This window comes from Harmonia axyridis, chromosome 3, assembly GCF_914767665.1.
Source record: "Harmonia axyridis chromosome 3, icHarAxyr1.1, whole genome shotgun sequence".
NCBI lineage: Eukaryota > Metazoa > Arthropoda > Insecta > Coleoptera > Coccinellidae > Harmonia > Harmonia axyridis.
Genome location: NC_059503.1, coordinates 10,863,835 through 10,887,002, shown reverse-complemented (window position 1 = coordinate 10,887,002; position 23,168 = coordinate 10,863,835). Strand labels below are relative to the sequence as shown.

The 23,168-nt window shown below is 33.1% G+C and overlaps 1 protein-coding gene across 2 annotated transcripts in view; it reads right to left on the bottom strand.

Annotated features, from left to right (window-relative positions):
- Positions 1–2,009: 2,009 nt before the first annotated feature.
- Positions 2,010–23,168, bottom strand: part of LOC123676824 (unextended protein) — a 29,026-nt gene continuing 7,867 nt past the window's right edge. The window contains exons 4-11 of one of the 2 annotated variants that reach the window (XR_006747005.1): positions 10,087–10,258; positions 7,938–8,129; positions 7,732–7,878; positions 7,500–7,640; positions 7,179–7,445; positions 6,802–7,034; positions 6,549–6,616; positions 4,461–4,519 (exon numbers count right to left, since the gene is read on the bottom strand). Coding sequence is in view for 1 of the 2 variants with exons in the window: in XM_045613060.1 (XP_045469016.1) it covers positions 4,271–4,519; positions 6,802–7,034; positions 7,179–7,445; positions 7,500–7,640; positions 7,732–7,878; positions 7,938–8,129; positions 10,087–10,258 (1,401 nt within the window). In the remaining variant the exon portion in view is untranslated. Of the gene's footprint in view, positions 4,520–6,548; positions 6,617–6,801; positions 7,035–7,178; positions 7,446–7,499; positions 7,641–7,731; positions 7,879–7,937; positions 8,130–10,086; positions 10,259–23,168 lie in introns of both variants that reach the window. The other variant, XM_045613060.1, reaches the window with a different exon arrangement.

Sequence of the window (23,168 nt, the reverse complement as noted above, 5' to 3'; positions counted from 1 at the left end):
TAAATAGATCTGTTTATGATACTAACTTCTGAATTTTCTGATTGTGTTCTCAAGTCCCTAAGATTTTTTATGAATATTAGCTTTCAAAATTATCTTATTTTAGAGCTAGAAGTATTATTTTCATTCAAGCAGATCCTACACTTTCTGAGAAAAGCCCAAGACAAGATTATTTTTATTCGATTTCTGGATTCTAAACATTCCAAACTGAAAATTTCAGTTAGAGTGGGTCCAAATTTTTTTCTCAAATAATTCAAGTTTAATTATACAAAATAATAAAGCTAACAATTCAATGAAATTCTTATTGTTATTACTGTTGAAGATTTATTAAATTGAAAATGAAGGAGTTGCCAACTAATTTGTTCAAAATTATTTTAACAAACATTTGACACTAATTGTTCAAATGCTTGGTAATTTTTCGGGAATATGGATAAACCTAACGTAATATCTATAATTCATTCATCCCGATGACTTGCTTAATGAAAATTTAAAAGGTGCCTAATGAAAGATATATCTCTGTTTCCCTATTGGAAATGTTCAGATCGCGTTGATAATTTATGCATGAGCCCCCTTATAAGGTTGCTCCTGGTTTAGAGTTTCCCACTAAAACACGAACCTATACTTAAAAGTTAACTGGAATATTTTTAGACCATCCCCACCAAGACGCCATAGCCGAACTGAGACGAGCAAAAATGTTTGGAAAAGTTTACAGAACAGGATATTGGGGTCTGCAATATATTCTATTTTCATTTGTGTTCTCTGTTGTATGGAAATGTGTTATCGTGTATCCTGTGATCTTTAAAAACATCCTTCTTGGAATTAATAAATTTTTAAAAAAGAGAAATTTTTTTGTATGAGTTTTTTAGTGTTATAGCTCTGAAAGAAATGTTACTTATTAACAAGTAAAGGAAATACTTTTTTGTTTCTTTTTTCTAAATCAGGTGAACGTTCACGATGATGATATACATTCTTGTTTTACTGGCTTATCATGACAGTTAAAAGGTGACAGAAGATCAATGAACTATTCATATGAGGGAACTTTTTTCGTTTTCGGTTTTTTTTTAATTCCTTTGAGTACTGTCAGTGAAGAAAAATTTATCAGTCAGGCGTTTCTTAGCTGATATATTTTTTGAGTTTAGTTGCTCAAATGCGTAACATAAAAAAATGAGAAAAGCACAGACAGGAAGACCTTTTCACGCGCTTTTTCAAATTCATATGTAATTTTTTTTTTCATGATACTTCACCCGTATATTTTTGTTGCAATATACCAAATTCAGTGTTGTAATCACAAATCTGTTAAAAAAGTTAAAACTTTGTGGGTTGAGACATACTACTGAAATGACGGGATTCTTCAACATAATGTAATTTTTTTGAGGGAACAATAAAAATTAAAAATAAAGGATAACACTCCTTCGATATATGCCATTATATGAAGACTCCAAATCATCGATAAAGGATATTCATGATTGTCCATTTCGGATTAAACGGGTAATTGAAATTCAAAAATTGTTTACAAATAAATTTTTTGCTATGAGTGATTTTTTTTTAATCTTAATCTCTCAATGATTCTGACGAATATTGCATAAACATCCTCCTATTCATTATTAAGCAACTGATTTCAGTTCGATCAGATGGATATTTCTTCAATTTTCAAGAAAAAATTTCATATAAATATAACTCTGGTAGCATGCGATGGATTTTACCTATTTATGCATATTACCAAGATATTCAGATTCTGTATAGAATAGATTTTGACCCAGTTAGTCTCACTTATTCCTTTGTGCTAATAGAATTTCATATGCCTAAGCAATGAAATTGTTAAATAATCTGTATTCCCATGATAAGGCTCTGCCAGTGTTTTTTTCTGAAACTTCAACCATGTTCAGTCAATAGAGGACAAAAAGAATTTGCAACAAATTCTGAAGTTGGTATCTGAATGTTTTGATGATTGTGGAACCAACTGCAACAATTCCTATAAACGACATTCAGTGTTCAGGGCTTAAAGAAATAAGTTTTCACCTTTAAAAACTACTTTTATTTTGTGTATAATTTGAATCTATAACAAGAAAATATGAAAAAACTCCAAATAACAAATTTAAAATAAAAAAAAAAATGATAACAGCAAAATAAAATGAGCAATTATGTTAGCATTTAAGTACAACACAAAGCTTTGGATAACTTAAGGACTAAATAAAAAGTACATTTTTTTAAGTGAATACGAAGAGAGAAATAAAAGCATTTTTATAAAGCACGCCAATCTACAGAAGTAAACTAAGCTTTTAATGGAAATATTTATCATTATTCCAACAATTAGAGATTAAAAATCATATATGGTCCTGAAAATAATTCTTTTAGCTATATTAGAATTAAGTAAATTCTATTTTGGGATTCTCCCGAATTGAGAAACCAATAAATTGAATTCAAAAGATGACTTAATACAAATGTAATGAAATATGATGAAGGAATAAAAATGGATCGAGTATTGTTCTGGACTCAAAATTGAATTCACTAAACTATTATTGAAAATTCGTAACTGGAATACTGACGACCATAGTTTTATCTTTTATTTGCAATATTTCTGTATTGTTTCATATATCACTTTCATTAGAATTTTAATAGTTATATAAACTAACGTACAAGTGTGATGGTAGTAAAAATATAGAGTATCGAGTTGAATGAATGAAATAAATAACTAACTGAATTTGACATTATTGACTGAAGGAACAGAACAGCCTGATATTGAAAATAGAAATATAATCCAAAAAATGGTCTTCATAATAATTAGATATACTGGGATCAAAAACTTTACTGGTGTTCTTAATTAGTGCAGAAAAACTTTTGGCTCGACTTAAGATCTACATATTGTCAGCAATAATTCTATAATTTGAGAAAAAAAAACAATATTGCGACCATTCTTTACCTACTGAAGTGGAGAGTATGTTAAAAAAAAATAACACCAAGTAGGCCATGAACTTTTGAAGATATTGCTTAGCTTTCAACCTATGGTTATTTACTCTATATCTACCAACTTTTCAAGAAAAGCATCCGTCATTGACATTTATTTCTAGCCGACTATAGAATGACACGTTTATTTTATAAAAACTAGGGCACATCTGAATGGTCCATGAACTACTTTGTCCTTGATTTTTCTAAAATTCTCACTGCAAAATTCGATTTCATTTCACGTAAACACATTCCATTTTTTTCTGAAAAAAATCAACTCGATATTGATAAAAGTAAAATATCTTTATTCCGACAAAATTTATTCAACACAATTACTCTTTTATCAACTACCTGCTGACTTCTTCAGATGATAATCGTTACCATTTTTTAATCTTCATTGGTTTCCTCAAATATAGAAATAGGTAAAAAAAATGAGGTGAAATAAAGGCAATAGATTAAATTTCTGAAAACAATGGAAATAAATAGGTACAAAAAGAACACAATCTGCTCAACAATTAGACAGATCTGAATCGATGGAAAAAACCCAATTTCCAAATCTCGCCTTTTTCTACATTATTAGAATGATAATAACCATAATAATTACCTTATTAACATGTCAACATGCAGTTGACAAAACAATTGTAGTGTTGAATAATTAATTTTGCTTAATTAAACCTTTTTTACCTCCAATCAATATCAACATTGATTTTTACAAAGTTGTAACCGATTAGTGACAGAATAAGTTCCGAATGACAATTTAAATACAAATGAAATTATATGACGAATTGATATGAAAGTGTATTATTGCAGACATATGATATTATCTTAGTAATTATATTCAACAATATTAACTTTGTACTGCATAAATCGAACATCTATAATCGATCTAAAATTCAACAATTTCGAAAATTTACTTTAATACTTAAATCTACATTCTATCCTATGTTAAGTATAGTAGCATTAGCACCCATCAAATCAATTTCTGCATTTTGTATCAACATTGTTCCGGCACATATTTTTCATGTTCCACCATTGAATAAAAAACAATTCACATTGAAGAATTGTCGATCTGAACATATTGTAAGAAATCATATTATAAAATATTTCGAATCCACGAACTGACAACAATGTTCTATTTAGTCAAAAGGAAACACTATAAACACTGCCTTGTATGGAAGGAAATTTTGTTTTCAGATTATTCTGTCAATATTGCATCAGCTCTAACAATGTTTAATCCCAAACCTCATTTTTCCTACAAAAACCTCATATACAAAAAAAATGCAGAATGGGTAAAACTTGACCTTGATGGAGCAAGGTCAGAACATATGTGTTATGACTTGTTCGACAAAAGCGACATTTCTTCTTCCGTTTCTTGCAATTCATTGTGCAGGTCTGCATTGCTTAAACGCCCGTTTACGTCTTTCTGAGGACTCGTGTTACTAAATATAGAGGCATTTCTTGAGGATGCCACCTTGGCGTTCATACTCTCCGCTTCTCCCTGAGCCTGGATAACGTTTTTCGATGTTTTCCTTGGGGTTGCAGCACCTGTGCTACCATCTTCTTCAAGCGAATGCAAAAGCTGGAAAATATTTTAATTAGTGATTTGGTGTAACTCTATAAATCGAATGAACACTTTTTTATTGTATAATATATCGCAGTGTCAACAAAACGCGTCAATAAATAAGTGCCATCTAACACAACAACGAAATTTTAAAATTCAGAGCCTGGTAGTAAAGAGAGTACCAGGAATTGGTCATTATGCATATCCTATATGTATATTTTGCATCTTGGAGCATCTCTGAAAATAACTGAAAGATTCTAAACAAATCAGTTCATCTTGAAAAGACATTTTGGCTTCATAGGGTTATCAGATCATAAAAACTTTTTTTCCCATTTAACAGCTCCATAGCAAAATTTCAGTGATCTAGGTTGAGAGTTAACAATAGGAAAATGTGTTGTCACTAGAGGTGAGTAGCGATAGACCAGTTAAGCTCTTATAAGAGCTTATAAGTATTGCATAATTCAAAGAAATGAAAACAGAGATCAATATCTTAGGACTGAGTCCCAGCCAATCGACCCTAAGATAATCAAATCTGATTTTATTATTTCTACTTTGAAGGCGATACAATAAATTTGGATGAATAATATTTTATTTAACACTGACCAATTCCCGGTACTATTTTGACACAGTAGTTGGAAAATTTAAACTACAGACTTCAAAGATATTTCAAATATTACTGAAATAGTAAATGGTGGGCAATGTCCAGAAAGTTCCTGGACTGATAAGATAATTTGGACATTAAGTAGCATATGAAGCACAGATCACTATGTTATTGACAAGATATCAGCGTTTTTTCACATCGTAATATTCACCTCCAATTAACTATGGAGTTTTTATATATTTCCATATTGACAGCCATTACCGTATTTGAGACAATGAGCAATGATAGTGTTGCTCATGTGTAAAGGTCGTGCGCATTTTGACATTTTGTGAAACTTTGGGGTGCGTTCAGATCTCACGCCGGCGCATTCTACAATCGTCCAAGAAATTATCCCTGTCAACACATCGGTAGAAATTGAACTTGCAGTTCATAATGAATGACAGGATTGAGAAATTTGGGACGTCTGGCTTATGCTTTGTAGTACAAATTGACATTTAGATGAGTGAGATTATACAGTGTCTCAAACTGAAAAGGTTAATATTTGGGCCCCTATGTAAAATCACTAAAAATGCATAGAGACGTAAACTTTGGATCGTAGGGGGACATTTTATACGTTTTATGTTTGCCGAACAAAGAATCTGAACGCACCATTGTGAAAAGAATATGATTACCTGAAAAGTTCACTCAATCAGGTCATCATAATTCTTGTACTCTTGAAATATAGTTTCTTCAGCCAAAGAAACTGATGAAGTACTTTCCGTTATCAACTTATCTGACAGCGTTATAATGAACTGGAAAGGAAATTAGGGACAGGAATTATTTGGTCTGAATGTTAAATGGTCTTCAGCACTTCGAAACGAGGAAAATTTCTTATAATGCAGGGTGAATCTGAGTTCACAATGACTGATAAAAATATTTTTTTTTTGTCAATTTTGGAAGCGTATAATTCTTCAAGGAAATATTACATGAAAAGCCCCCTTGAATATTTTACAAGGATTCACCCCTAAATGCTTCAACTTATTTTTGGTTACACCCAGAATATCAGTCTTACAAATCTAATCAATGAGAATGTCAATGAATGGGACAATATTTTTTATGGCGTCAAATAGCCTAGTATAAATATTAAAGACGCAAGATTTGGTGAAATATTAAGGAGACAAAATTTGTACAAAAAAAGGCATCAAAATTGAAGTTCATGTAGTGTTTAAAAATTAGCTGATCTTTGAAAAAAATTTCCGATGATATATTGCCATTTTTCTGCAGAAATTACTAAATGAACACTGATATATGCACAAATATATAAATTGCTGATTTCTAAATTTTGCACATTTTCTTTTCATTATGAGTGAAACTGAGAGGTTCATGATTGGAAGTTGCATGCTGATATTATATTTTGTACATCCTTAAAGCAATTCATGCAAACATTTCATCACTTCTGATATTTACCTCCCATACGCCAAGTCGCATTGGAATGTACAATGATATAGCTTCTAACCAAATATTTAATCAAAAATCTAAAAGAAAAAATGAAGAAGATGATACTGACATTTGCAAAATCAGAAAAAAGAAATGTTCAGTTTACAAGAAGCCGAAATTGGTAATTTTTCAAATATTCACTCGAAAATATTGCTTTTGAAATGAAGTTATATGGAAAAGTATTGAGAAGTGGGGTTGAATGATATTCTTTCTGCATGCCTACCTTATCAACTTCTTCATCAAACTGTTCACCGGTGGTTTGATTGTCCTTCTGAGATTTTTCCATAAGTGTGGCTCTCTTTGCAGCAAGGTACAAGCTGCGTTTAATCAATAGGTATAAAACTTCCGTACATGCTCGGACTGTATAGTCTGGTTGGAATGAGTGTTTCAATAAACTATCAATATTTAAAGACTCCAGACTACCCAGTGTTGAAGTTGGAATTGAAGGTGACTCGGCTGAAAGTTCATACATACATCATACCTCAACAATAAGAAAAATACTGATAATTTTTTTTTATGAATTGAGCAAAATGAAATGTTTCGAAAGGAACAAGAATACAAAGAGAAAAGAAACTATAACATAACCTAATAAAAACTCACCAACACCAATTGATTGGATAAGAGCCTGTGTACCAAAGTATGTGAATGGTCCACCCTCGAAAGTTAGATTTTCTTTACCAACCGTCACTTCTACACGACCCTCAAGAACTAACACAAAGTAATCAGCTGATTTCCCTTGTTGGTATATGATACAACCAGCATCTGACCTCCAATTCTTATTTTTCTTTATCAAGCAAACAATATCTTGCTTCAATAATCTCTTCAATATAGTTTCAGATAAAACATTAGGATGGAAAGACTCAACACCTAGAGAAAAAACAAAATAAATAAACGTTCAACAAATTTTTCATCTCAGCTTACTTGTACTCAAAAACTGGTATGCTGCAAGTGTAAGTTGAGGACTTATACGTATTTTATATGAGTCAGTCTTTCGATCAGCAAATATGCTGAAATCTTGTCTTGTTCGATCGGCTATACGTTTTCTCTTTGACCGGTTATCAGCTGTAATTAGAAGAAGATATTTGTACACCCTTAATTTTATGTAAATGCTGAATGAAATGAATGTCAAGCTGGAATTGTAGAAGATACTCACTGAACACATCAGTTTCATCCATAATTTCTGCTTGAATGAGCTCTTCAATTACATCTTCCAAAGTTATCAAACCAATAGTTTCATAAAATGGATCACCTTCACCTTCGTTGTTGACCCTATGTACGAAAGCCATGTGACCTTTGTTTCCTGAGAAGACAAAAAGTGTGTGTATACTGATTGAAACTAATTTAGAGGTTTTCAATTACCTTCCTTGAAAATTTTGAACATTACATCCAATGTCACATCTTCAAATACAAAATTGCAAGGGTTCTGATAAAACTGGCATAATGTTTTTAGAGGGGTGTTATCATCTGGATCAACAAACGCCAAATCCTTGATGTACAACATGGTGACTATATTCTGGCGGTTCCCTTCGAAAACAGGAACTCTTGAGAAACCTAGATGAGAGAAAAAAAGATTAGTAAAGTTGATTTGCCTATTATTCATTTTCAATTAATCCAAATCTTCCATAGGTAAAAAGAATAATGTACTTTTCAGGTACAAATCAGAAACAAAACTTTATTTTTCATCCCAAAAGTAATTCGATTTTGAAGAAATATTGAACGAGTATTTGGGTTTCGGCCTAACAGGCTTCATATGATTTTCAGCTTTTTCTTATACACGTTGAGCTGTTTAAGTGCAATAAACCTGAATTTTTGCGTCTATATGTGACAATGGATGAAACATGGCTCCATCATTTCAGTACGGAGTCCAATCGACAGTCAGCTGAGTGGGCTGCACACGATGAACCGAATCCAAAGCAAGGAAAAACACAACAGTCAACTGGCAAGGTTATGGCATGTATTCTGGGATGCACAGAGTATAATATTCATTGATTACTTCCAAAAAGACCAGACCATCAACAACGATTATTATATAGCGGTATTGGATCGTTTAAAGGATGAAATCGTTAAAAAACGGCCCCACTCGAAGAAAAAAAAAAGGCGCTGTTTCATCAAGACAATGCGCCGTGTCACAAATCAATTAAAACAATGGCAAAATTGCATGAATTGGGCTTCGAATTGCTTATGCATCCACCATTCCACCGTATTCGCCAGATCTGGCCCCCAGCGACTTTTTCCTGTTCTCAGACCTCAAAAGAATGCTCGCTGGAAATAAATTTAGCGCCAATGAAGAAGTAATCGCCGAAACTGAGGCCTATTTTGAAGCGAAAGACAAATCGTAATACAAAAATGTTATCGAAAAGTGGGAAGATCGCTATAATCGCTGTATCGCTCTCGAAGGCAACTATGTTGAATAATAAAATCGAATTTTGCCAAAAAAAAATGTGTTTTCCTATGGTAGACCGGGGACTTTTAAATTGGCTTGTTAAGTTGGATGAAAAAACACCCTGTATCTCGATAACAAAGCGTTTGCGGGCTGATGTTTACAGGACTTTTTTCCTTATCATTATTCAAGGAATCTCAAAATCCCTTTGAACTCCCAATAAAAAAACACTCTATTTATCTATTCTCCATCTAATAGAATTACTGACGAAGAAAGTTATTTTTTATCGCCGATCGCATGATATTTGGCGAGTGGAAATGCCTCACTTAGAAGCGGAAATGGGGCAGTGAAAATCGATGGCAAGATGGCGAAAATAACCAGCGGCGTGTATCGACATTTTTCAATCTGAGAATGCGAGCCAATCCATTCTGGTTTTCGCCTGTAAAATTTGGATTCGGTGAAGACATAAATAAATCCGGAAACTGGACAGGGTTTGGCATTTCACGAGCGGATAGGTAGGTAAACTTTGAGGATATATTCCAATTTTAAATATATACCGCATCACATTATAAGTTTTCGCTTATCACTCAGTTGAGGTTTCAGGAGTTAAATATCTTCATTGGTTATTTTAAGGTGGAGTTTTTTTTCGTGGGAGGTATCCTCCTAGTTTTCCAGACTCGATACCAACTGAAGATTTGCGGGATTCCATTAAAAATTACTTGGATCTATTGTATATCTAAGTGGGTTAACTTTGAAAGAGACTGTATTGCTCTGTGATTGAATGATTAAGATAATCGAAACAAAATTTAATTTATACCTAGATTTGTCACCCATACCTACTTGAATTCCTTAGATTCCTGCAAATATACAGGGTGTTCCCGAATAAGATTATAATGCTTGAGGCTGTGGATCCAGAGATGATTTTAAGAAGAAAAGTAACTATAAACCTATATACTGAGCCTAAATTCAACAGGGCATAGGTTCATAGGAACGTTTCTTGTTAAATGCAGCTAAATATTCACATCAGAATCTTATTCTGGAACACCCGTGTGTATATTTTACAATCCAATAATTATTACAAAAACACTTAATAACATAATATATGCCCAAATTGGTTTTCAAACCTACCTGATTTCATAATTTCCGATACAGTCTCGAAATCTAAAACAGCCTCATAGTCCAGCATAAAAACATCCTCGATTTTGGTCATTACCTCGGCTACCGTCTTCTTTCTTAACTCTAAGGCACCACTGATGATGTTCACCTCATCCTTATCTAAATCATTGACTCCCGTAGTAACCTGAAATTTTAAAACAATCATTGTTTCATTATAATTATAGTAAAACCGCGAGGTATTCTTTGAATGGCAAATGCTATGGGAAACTATGATTTAATATCTAAATATATACATATTTGAAGTTCAGTACATGCATTCACAAAGATTCTTTTGTTATGCATTGTGGTGAAAGTATTATTTAAGGAACGAATAAATGGATTCCGCAAACCATAAATTTATATTCCAGTAGAAAAGTTTTTAGATTATTTAATCGCAAAACAATGTGAATTTCACATAAAGAATCTATAATGCTCATGAAATAAGCTCTCATAAAATAACCAATTTCCATATTTTTTTATTGGGCGATTATTAGTCTATGATAAGATAATCTATGGTTAATGTCATGATTTAATTGCAGTTCACATTTGGCTCTACCATAGATTTCAAACTAAAATCAAAGAGTTGATCAATCATCGAAGTTTTGTCAGATATATTCTATGTGTTCAATGCATCTTTATGTTAAATTTCCAATCTGTCTTATAGCGTATTCGACTGGCTGCACCAATGCGAATTAATTCGAGCTGATTATGTCATTTAGCTCTACAAAAATTCGAATTAATTCGCATTGGTGCAGCCAGTCGAATACGCTATTAATTATCAAATGCATACTAAGATTAAATAGCCAAAATGTAAAGCTTTAGAGAAGAACTAATATCAATTCTCTTAGTTTGCGAGAAGAACTCCTTCAATAAATAATCAACATTGAACTAATTGAATTCTGACAACATAAACACTGTATATCTGAACGTTTTAAATATAAATGCTCCAAATTAAATTGTTTACTTCAACTTGCAGGATGAGCAAATTAAACTTGAACTGCTGAAATTCATAATATGTAATGTAATAGGTTCCATTCCAAGTTAATTTTCTGCGATTATCCAAAAGTTCTTATCTCAGATTCCAATTAAGATATCTTTTAACTGCGTTGTGCAAATTGCGTTTTTAAACTTCTGGCGAGTCTGGGGAAAATATGAAGGTGTTATGGAAGATAATTTCACTTCAGAATCTTCGCAGGAATCTTTTGCATTGTGGTGTTTTTAGAATATCAAATGAGAGATTTCAAATAATCTACTAATTACAAATTATATTCATATCAGTCCTTTTTTCAAGGGAAGATCAACTATAGCACAAGTTACTTCCGAGTCTTCCGAAATGGGAAGATTTTAATGATATTTTTAATCATTTTGTTTCAATTTTAATGGGGTAGTGGAGCGCAAACGGGAAATTCCCGGGTATTCATTTAGTATTTTACTGGTCCGAAAATCGCTCTACAGGGTGGTCCAGATTTAAGTGCAATAACATTGGCGTCGGATAGAACAACTCTTTTCATGAAAAAAATTCTTATAAACATATATCCTAACATTAAAAAGAAGTATCTTCAAATTTGAAAGTTTTATGATACACTACAACAATTTTTGTACCTTCATTGATGACTACTGGAAAAATTTGAAAAATTAATCTGTGTAGATTTTTGTGGATAGTGTTCGCTTTGTACTCGATTATCTCGAAAATGGTATATTCTATGAAAAAATTTGAAGAAGCTTTTTTTTCAATGAAGCTTTTTTGATTTCAGAAATGAAACAATTTTATAGAAAAAAAGACAGTGGTGTAGATTTTCAAGAAGAAAAGAATCATCGCACACCTATATCTACGCCACTGGATAATTTTGGCAGGAAACACCGAATTCGAAACATTACATTATCAAGACTTCAGTATCTAAAAACTGAAACAATGAATGTAATAATACTAGAGTTATAGGTAAAAAACTGATTTTTTTTTCAAACTTTAACACCCTGTACCTCGAAAACGAAGCTTGTTTACTAACAAGCTATATGTTTATAAGAATTTTTTTCATTAACAGAGTTGTTCTATTCGACGCCAAATTTATTGCATAAAAATCTGGACCACCCTGTATAGGGATTCGGTGCACATTCATAAGCAGAGTAACACTTCACTCAATAAGTCTCGAGCCAAACCAGTAAAAACACGTTTCCGAGATAATTGGGGCGTTCCATACTTAAAACTAACTCTGTATTCTGTTAAGTTGAAATGCCCCAAAATTTATAAGAATTCTAAAAGTTAGGCCTGTTGCAAGGATGCGCGGACACACAGACAGACAAACACGCAACAAAAGATGTTCCTATGTTCTCAAAAGTGATTACAAAGCTTCCTCTACCTTCTGCGTGCTCGGAAGCTATTCCGAAATCTGAAAATCGAAGCTAATTCAATATTCACTACATCGAAGCAGATGTAATAATAAAGAATAGTTATTTATAATACAAGTGCAGAAGGCTGAAGGCATTGATATTCTTCCACGAGTTCAAAATTCAAAAACGAGCCACGAAGTGGCGAGTTTTGGAATGAACGAGTGCTAGAATGAGTCTTGTGTACGAGTATTATACATTATTTTCTCTAATTCATTGCATTTTCATTGAAATTAATGAAATATTTCCATAAATATATTTTAGTGATTTTTGCATTGAAAAATGTTGGTTGGCAGAACTGATTTCTTTGAGGCAAATTGATGAATTGACAGATAAAGCCGTGGCGGAAAGTTCGGAGTACCAACATAGAATAATAAAATATAACCATGAAAACTGTGCGTTTCTGATATATTCTCGCACGATTTTGTTCTACAAGATGTGGAAGAATGAACGGAATAACCACAGAATTAGAGAAATTAAATTTGACAAGCTCGAGCTTTTTGCCAACCTCACGGTTGCCAATGAGTCAGGCATCCTGTCATGAATTACGTCATCATAATATAATCATCATTCGCTAGTGCGTTTGAATTGATCTTTTTATGAATGAACGTGTTATTCAGATATTGCATAGAACGAGAAAGTATTAAATTTCACACAAAACATTCAGTGGAATGAAATTCGTTTACTTCCTGTCAATTCTGACGCCTGAAACTGTTCGACATTTCGAATTATGAAATATTAATATTCCTGGTGCCTGCAGCGAGAACATTATTCACGAAATTATGATTTGTATAGATCCTGATACTATTAATAAATATTCGTTTTACATTTTTCATCTAGATCGTTTTGATCTTAATGAATCATATATAACAGAAGCTCAATCAATTACGATCTAATATTAGATTGTTCCAATTAAAATCTTTCGTTATTTTGCAAAGAGATTTGAAGGTTGGTTTCATTGAGATTTCTGAGAATGGTATTTTAGGAAGTATAGAGTGCAAAAATCCAAAAATAGAATAATAGAAAAAATTTGCTCGAAAAATTAAATAATTTTAACAGTTGGATTATAATGTGGTGAAAAAGAAATTGATAAATCATTGTGTAATATTTGCAGTGTTGTGGACTCCACCATTGCATATTTTGTTCAATTCGACTTGCTAATTATGGTTCGTTATTTCCAATAATAAACTCTTGGAATTGATAATTTTTATTTTCATTCAATAAGAACCGCAAATTCAACTCTATGGTTCATTCTTTCCTCTTTTGTGCAAGTGGAAAAGGTATATGATAAAATATTTGATCGACTTGATCGTTACAGGGAGTTTCTGAAAAATTACTGTTACACATATTTCGCTATATCTTGATTTCTGTTCTAGATATTCGAAAAATTCTAGAAAATGTTTTCAGTAATTTTTATGGTTCATCATCAACAGATCATAAAAATCAATTACCGTTAAAGATATATAGAGGAGAGTTGATGTTTCTTAAATGGGACACCCTATATTTTTCAATGCAGTCTTTTAGCCGCAGATTTGTCGAAAAGCATCCCGTTTTAGATTTCTCAAACATATCATCCGTTTCAAATATAATGAGTTTTTCAACTTCTTTTTTTTTGGGACACCTTGTATATAAATATTTTTCATTTATTTCAAGATTTAATACATTTTGTGCCCATTGTATAATTCTAATTTGAGCAAATTTTGTCCCCAACATGAACTATCAAATTTGACATGAAGCGCGCGGAAATGAAACGAAATGAATTGAGATAAATACCTAAATATATCCAAAATTCAAGCGCGCCAAACGACGTGAAACAACCGATGACAGTAGGAGAGCAAAAGTTGCCAAACCTTGGATTTCAGCAGGTAGATACAGATAAAAGTAAATATTCTGCTTATTATAAATTAGACAATTAGGAAGAATATCGTATTTCAAATATTCAAATTTGCATATTTAATCGCGAATCACTCGAATAAATATATTTCATTCAATATCATATACATTCATAACGATATAGTAAAATAGTGGATTTGAAAATATATCACAATCCGACAACGTAACCTAACCATATTGGGGACATGTAAAAATTGCGTTTACTCCCTCTAGCTATGTTTATTACTCCATGATATTATGTAATTAATTATGTCGAAAAAATCACACTGAAAATAAAAAGAAGGCTTTATTTTTAATCCGAACGAGGGAGTATCATAGAGTATAATTTGACACTCCGAAGGAGGTATTATGAGTTGCCTGACAGCACGTGCGTATTTATAAAATAAGACCAAAATTGTGCGTTCCTTTATCTAACGTTCAAAGTTCGATTGGTCTTCGAATCGCCTACTCAAGACTCTAATGAGATCATTCAGAGCCACGGCACACCGGATCTATTGCATATTTCAAGGGTATTAAATACCGAAGTATCGAGGACCAACTACCTCATTTACATTGATGAATATTCATCGGAAACATCACGTACCGTTCATTGCAATGCGAACGAGGTGAAAACAATACCTAAACGAGATTTGGCGTGGTTTGTGACGTGTAATATGAAAAAGCGATTGAATTCGGGAGATATTGGATGGATAATAATGGGTAGGGATATCGGATAGATTAAGCGATTTCTATTCAATTATCCAGCGCTGGAAATCAGTTCCTGTCATTATCGCAACTCTATGATCGCCTTGATTTAGTAGAGGACAAGGTTTCCGCAAATTAAAGATGATAATTGACGTCTTCTTGAAGGTGAAACATCAACAAAGAAGATATTACCGAATAAGGTTTTGACTTTATGTGAAATAATATGAACACATAGGTAGAGGTCAGTTAGTATTATGAGTGTATACCTACAGATCTATGGTATACTTTCTTCCCAGACAGACGAATCTTGTTCGGTTTTATGTCTTATCTACTTACATTGAAGCGATCATCCATCTCTACTCTTAATTTTTGTTAGACTGAGGGCCAATTGTACCATTCAAAAAATAAACGCTGTTTACCTAATCAATGTTTAGTACTAATCGATGATTATAATTTCTACCGATTGCACCGTTTGATAATAATCGATGTTTGAGATATGTTTGGCAACATTTCAAAATATCGACGGTGATCTTAGAAAAATCAGGAATTTCGATTTAAGTATAATGTTCTCTGTTATGGCCGAAAGAAGATATTCTTCAACTGATGCACTGTGAAAAACCAAATTGTGTCTTCAAGTTCTGACCGAAACAGAAATCCCATCAAATTTGTATGAAAAAACCAAAAGGTCGCAAAGCGATAGCTTCAGGCGTTCTGGAGTTATGGCCGAAAGAGTTTTTCAGTGCATCAGTTGGAGAATATATTTTTTCGGCCATATCTCCAAAACGCCTGCAGCTATCACTTTGCGACCTTTTGGTTTTTTCATACAAATTTGATGGGAGATCTGTTTCTGTCAGAACTTAAAGACACAATTTGGTCTTTTGCAGTGCATCAGTTGAAGAATATCTTCTTTCGGACATAACTTCAGAATGCCTTAAACTATCGCTTTGCGACCTTCAGGTTTTTTCATGCATATTTGATGGAATTTCTGTTTATTTTAAGAAAATCCTATCGTTACATTTGAAATTTCGGAGTTAAATGAACAAAACAATGAACTTCTGACTTAGCGCCCCCTATCGAAAGCAGCAAAAACAAATTTATCATGAGTATATTTTGTCCTCAATCAACAAGATATTATCTTTCAGACGAGATCTAATTTGCTATCGCTTTGCGACCTTTTGGTTTTTTCATACAAATTTTATGGGATTTCTGTTTCTGTCAGAACTTAAAGACACAATTTTGTTTTTTACAGTGCATCTTTTGAAGAATATCTTCTTTCGGCCATAACTTCAGAATGCCTTAAACTATCGCTTTGCGACCTTCAGGTTTTTTCATGCATATTTGATTGAATTTCTGTTTCTGTTAAGAAAATCCTATCATTACATTTGAAATTTCGGAGTAAAATGAACAAAACAATGAACTTCTTACTTAGCGGCCCCTATCGAAAGCAGCAAAAACAAATTTATCATGAGTATATTTTGTCCTCAATCAACAAGATATTATCTTTCAGACGAGATCTAATTTGCTCAAAAATTTTGAGCCAAACTGAAGTTACAGGCATTTCAATCAGTCAGATTTCTCCCTTTCACCTACCCTTATTTGATGTCGTAAAATCGAAAGTGACAATTCAAAAAGATAGAGAATTTTCCAAAGATTACAGTGATGATATTTTTTCGTCCATTTCATATGAAACATTTTCGAGTAAAATTCATTTTTCTACTTGACGATAGCTATTACGCCCCCTAACGGTAGAGGTATGAACTTCTCAACAATTTCCAATGTGTTTTTTTTTACCGCAAGTCTCTACGATGAGTGAATCCTGAGATACAAACGCTTACCTCGCTTGTTTGCCCACCCTGTACATGTTGTAATATACCTCCCACTTGAGTACCGAGTATCTCTTTTTCTCTCTAGTGAAAATTTGAGAACTCGATAGGTTATTCGTCATGTTCATTATTAGTATTACAGATTATCAGCTTTGTATGATAAAGCTGTTCTGATATTATTTTTAGTGAATAATTTGAGGATAAGGAGCTCCATTACACACTTGAATTATACCATATTTCGAAATATATCTCACGAGAGGATAAATAGAGATATTATATTGTTTCGACGAGATTTATTGAATTTTTAGATTATTTGGATTAGCTTATTCTAATGATAGGAGAACATATGGTAGTTACTTATGTATCAAGCGCATTAAGTAGATGTTCATGCCCTGAAGGTGATGAGATGGACAGATTTGAAAATTTAATTTTATCCTAGTGAAGATATACCGGGTGTTTAAAAACAACGTTTCAATATTCTGGGGGCTTATTCAAGACCTTAAAATAAGTAAAAAGTTTTATATAAATATGGGTCTGCAAATGAGTCGTTTTGGAGATATGATTGATTTTCGGTTTTCAAAAACTACTAGCGCAACTAAATACTATAAATTATAGAAGAATTACATTTGACTGATATATAGAATCGAATTTTAGTTTCTTTCTGTGTTTTACGAAAGTCACAGACTACTCCACACAGTAAGGAGTTGGAGTAGCGTTTTATCCTCCTTTAAAATTCTTCCTCGATAACTCCTGAAGTATTCATTTTAGGTATAGGGTTTGCTGAAGTAACCCCCACTATTTTTGTACGTAGAATCGACTGAAATGATAAAAAATATAAGTTCTAATTTGAAAATCTTGAGTTTCGATGAATTTGTCCAAGTTCATGATCTTCTTATAAACACCCTGTACATTTTTGGTCAGAACCGCAAACATTCTTATAATAATACGTATTCGCAGAATCGAAAAAAAAAATTTTTTTCGAAAAAAGCTTTTTCTGCCGAAATATTCGAAAAAATGTGAGTCCTTATCGCAACCAATTTTTTTCATAAGAACCCCATTAACTCATGAACCGTTGGGTTTTTCCTAAGGTATGGCATATTGCCGAAATTGTCATCAAGAAAAGCTATCTAATGATTGAACAATATACTGGGTGTGCCATTTGAAATGAGGAAGTTTCCGGTATAACCGGTCGTTGTAGGGATCTGAAATTATTTTAGGGAGAAAGATCACTGTCTCAAACCTCAATCTGGAAATTTTCAGCTCAAGATTATGATAAGTTTTCCATAAACGTCTAATAGGGCATCCCGGTGACTCACCCTGTATACTTGTTTTCGTTTTATTATCAAAATGAATGTTATTATGTATTGGAAAACACTTTATTTAAGAGATTATAAATTATTTAACTATTGCATAAAATTCGCAGTGTTTTCCATCTACATTTCGCTCCGTGATCAATAGACCCATCACAACAACGGTCACTACTAGATGTATAGCCCCGCCGGTCCTGACGTCACTGTCTAACAGGAAAAAAACATTGGCTCGCGTCCAATCGGATCGAAATTAAACAGAGTATGTATAATTTGCACCCAGACTCGACAAAATCATGTGACTTCCCTGAAATCCTCGAGCGAAGCCCCTCTATTAGCAAAACGAATTGTTTTGGAATCGAAAATTGTAACTAGACACGGCAATTTCAGTGAAAGTGAAGGAATCCAGTTCGTCTAAAAGTCGATAGGACTGTTTGCCATAAAAATGCTGGATAAGTGGATCTTCTTAACCTATATACGAGTGTGACGTAACAGATATTAAAATCATTCAGTTATTTTCGTTTGCTGCTGGCAGACGGTCAAGGGTTTATGCTGATAGCTATGAGAATTGATAAATTTCCGATTTGACGTCCCATACTTCAGCTGTCGATATTTTCTTCGCTATTACATTTTTACGAGGGAAAAATTCGAAAATAAAATTAAAAAAAGACTTGGAAACAGAAGATTTTGCTCGCTCTTTCATGTTGTCGATAAATCTCACGATGTCGCTCTCTGAGCATAATAGCAGTCTCAAAACGCAAAGAAGGACATAAAACCAAAAAAATTGCAACCAAAAACAATATCAAAATCGACTTAATATTCGAAGAGATATACCAAATCATCAACATCAAGTAAAACGTCAATATTGCAATGGCTGTTCGATTATTTTGAATGAATTTTCAATCATTCACAACTTTCAACTAATTGAACATTTCTGCTAAGTTTGGCCAAAAATTCCAACGCCTTTTTGGTGTGCATCTTTTATGTCACAGAGTGTAGTATGAAATCCTATTAAAGGTTTGTAATATCAATCCAATTAAAGCAAGATCAATGAACCTCAGGTTACAATTTGCTGCGTTTAGAAACAAAGTACCCAAATGTGAAATATCGTCTGTTTTTTATCACATCCACAATATTTCCGGAATAATCCACTAAAATTTCATAATAACCTCGAAACTACTCTGCAAGTATTGCCATCTACATATTAGGTGTACAACTTTGCTTCCGCCGTTTTGCAATAGATGGCTGTAGCGGCGATAGGTAGTCGAAATAAATAGATCGTAGATTTCATACAATAAGCTAATGTATTTGTAAACATAACGCCATTGAAATATGAGTCGATTTGTGTCTACATCATAAAGTTATTCTCGATTAAACATATCAGCTTACAAGCCAAATTCTCGTCATTTGCAAGAGGTTTTAATTTTCTGCTTTAATATAAAGAAATCTGCGCCTGAGGCTCATCGAATGCTCTAAAATATCTATGATGAGGCTGCAATTATTAAAAAGAATGTTGATTTTGACGTCGAACACCACCATGTCGGTGGAAGAGAAAAAATTTCCGTAAATGCAGAATTGGAGGTATTACTTGATCAAGATTCGTGTCAAACGCAACAAGAATTGGCAGGATCATTGGGAGTGGCGCAACAAGCCATTTCAAAACGCCTGAAAGTCATGGGAATGATTCAGAAACGAGGAAATTGGGTGCCATACGAGTTGAAGCCGAGAGATGTTGAACGGCGTTTGTTTGCTTGTGATCAGCTGCTTGCAAAGCATGGACGGAAGGTATTTCTGCATGGCATTGTGACTGGAGACGAAAAATGGTTTCATAACGATAATCCCAAGCTCAGAAAATCATAGGGATATCCCGGCCATGCTTCCACGTCGACGGCCTAACCGAATATTCACGGTTTCAAGGTCATGCTCAATATTTGGTGGGATCAGCTCGCCGTAGTGTATTATGAGTTGTTAACACTGACTGACACAATCACAGACGATCTTTATCGAACGTAAGTAATGCGTTTGAGCCGAGCATTGAAAGACAAACGGCCTCAATACAATGAGAGACATGATAAAGTGATTTTACAGCATGACAATGCTCGACCCCATGTTGCGAAAGTGGTCAAGACATACTTGGAAACGTTGAAACGTTGCTCTCGGACTATTACTTCTTTCAATCAATGGCTCACGGCATGGCTGACCAGCACTTCCGGTCTTATGAAGAAGTGAAAAATTGGATCGATTCGTGGATCGCTTCAGAAGATGACTAGTTTTTTCATCGCGGGATTAGTACGCTGCTCGGAAGATGGGAGAAAGTAATGGCCAACGATGGACAATACTTTGAATCATAAATGTATAACCAGTTTTTTACAATAAAGCCTCGAATTTCGAAAAAAAAACGGTACACCTAGAAGTGTTCTAGACCAAAACCGTCAGCTCAATGACCTACATATTGTATGCTAGAATCAATTGATGACTTTTTTGAAAAAATTATCACCTTGTAAAACACTAATCATAACATCGAATACGATGCCAGACGAATAATATCGTCGAATAGTAGGTCGCCAGTTTATACTGGACCAAAACTCCAAATATTTATAACTTGCTTAAAATAAACGTTTGTGCAAAAAGATTCCCTACATTTAAGCACCTATTACGACTGAATTCAAGCATACAAAATTCCACAACTCGATGATGTAATTATGGAAAAGCAGCTGAAAATTTTCCACTTATCTTTATTATCAATTTATATGCTGCTGGCTAGAGATATATCTCCGAATATCTTTTAGCAAATAATCAATGCTCATTCCAAAAATTGCATCTTGTCAATTGACAAATTCATCTCTGAATGGATACAATTAGAAAGATATTTATCCGATCGAATCGAATTAGTTCGTTATACAGTATCGACAGAAAATTACTAGTAATTCAAAAATGTTTTCCGAATGAACTCGTGTAATCACTGTTCACTGAACAAAATCACATTAAGAAAATTTTTTTAGCGGTGAAGAAACTCAATTGATATATAAGATATACAGGTGTTCCTAAATTCGGCGTACAATCGAAGAGGAATGAATATTATAAATAAAAGCTGGAATTGATGACCTTATTTCTAAATAAATGAACTCAAATTATGTCAATGATGTAGGCTATCCAAAACCGTGATAAAAAGTCAATATAAATACAGTAGAGGCGGATATCATAAACAAACAAAACTTCCAGATAAAAAAAAAACATCTCATATTGAATTGTGTGTGATAAATTGGCATTTTCATTATTATACGAGTTTGTTTAGTAGATAATATCATAAAATAATTATTTTATATAAATTTAATTCTATGAGCTTTCGAAATTTATAGGTGGAAATACCAGGAACAATAGATTTTTTACCAAATATGTAGACAATAATTCAGGTTCAGGTACTTTTGGCAATATCGGCCGATAAATATTGTTCTTCCTTAAAATACTCATTCGAAGTTTAGCAAATAATAATCAAGAATAATAAATACTAGGTATAACCATGGGTGGCGTACTATACTTCGTTCTTCGCGTTTTATTTCTAAAAAAATCACCTCCCACATAGTACGTCCTTGTAATACTATTAGATGTTCTAATTTACATGTGCAAGGCATTCCTTATATTCGAAACGTCTGAAATTTCTGTGGAAGCATGTTTTAAGCAGAATATTCATTCTAAATTTCATTCGAATAAGAATGATACAACTTATGTTGGCCACACTGTATTATTATTTTTTGACATTTATTTTATCATGTCATTTTTGTTCAGTAGGCTATGCCATTGGATCATGGAAAGATACACGCCTTAACAACGTTTAGAAATTGTTTTATAAAAATTAGTGCTCGACGAATAGCGAGTTATTTAACTGAATAAGGTCTTCTATGAATTCTTTTTAAATTTCCCTCAGTATTCAATAATGAGCACTATTTTTGATGAAACAATTCAACAATTTCTAAAAGTTGTTGAAGCGTGTATACTTCCATGATTAAATTTCTTACTAACGTAAGAAATGTCATGAAATAATAAACAATATTGCCATTATAGTCATTTAATTTAAATAAACTCTGCAGCTTTACAAGAAGCCTGTAGCAGGACAGTAGTTCCAGAATTTTATTGTAAGTATGCCTATAGAGGATTTAGGGTTGAAATGAACTTTCGAAGAATATCGAGAATATCCCGAGATTCTTGCCATCTTCCATTCAATATATTCAAACTGAAATAATACCACTATCCAAAAGATCCGTGCAAGGATTCTAAAATGAAACCCTCTCTTACAATAATACATCCATATCTTTCTGCGACTACAGAACAATTCAGGACACGAAGCCAAAGTTGTTCAAATTGGTTTGAAAACAATTTTGGGAGGGAACTCTTTTAGATGAAAAGCTGAAAGTGGCTTTCATCGCAGAATTGATCTACCTTCTGCAGACTCGAAAGCAAAATGTACGTTCTTCATTGTTATAAATCTGAAACTTTTCAGGGTCAATCCATCTGAACAATTTGAGAGTTGAAGATAATGTTTGCAATACCTTGTTTATTGCATTCCCTAAAAATCAAACAGTAGTGGATTCTCTTTTCATCCCGATCGAAATAATAAACTTTGTCGGCTTCTTGGAATAATAAAAGGACTCGCGCCACCCTGAAAATGGACGAATGTCGTCATTGTTGACCTTACCAATTTATCCCTGGGTATATAAATAACCCTCCTATCGGTAGTGCCCTAGGAACATAGGGATTGACCTACTCCCAACGTGATAGAGAAATTTACGGCGATGTTTATAACGAAATTCCCCGATTTTAACAGCTATGAGGTAACCAGAAAAATTCGTGCGGTTTCTGATGGCCAAAAATAAAAACTTATCACAGATAACCAAAACAATATACAGGAATGTTTTTTCGATGAAAAAACCTCAGAGAATTTTACACGATGATTTATTATTTACTT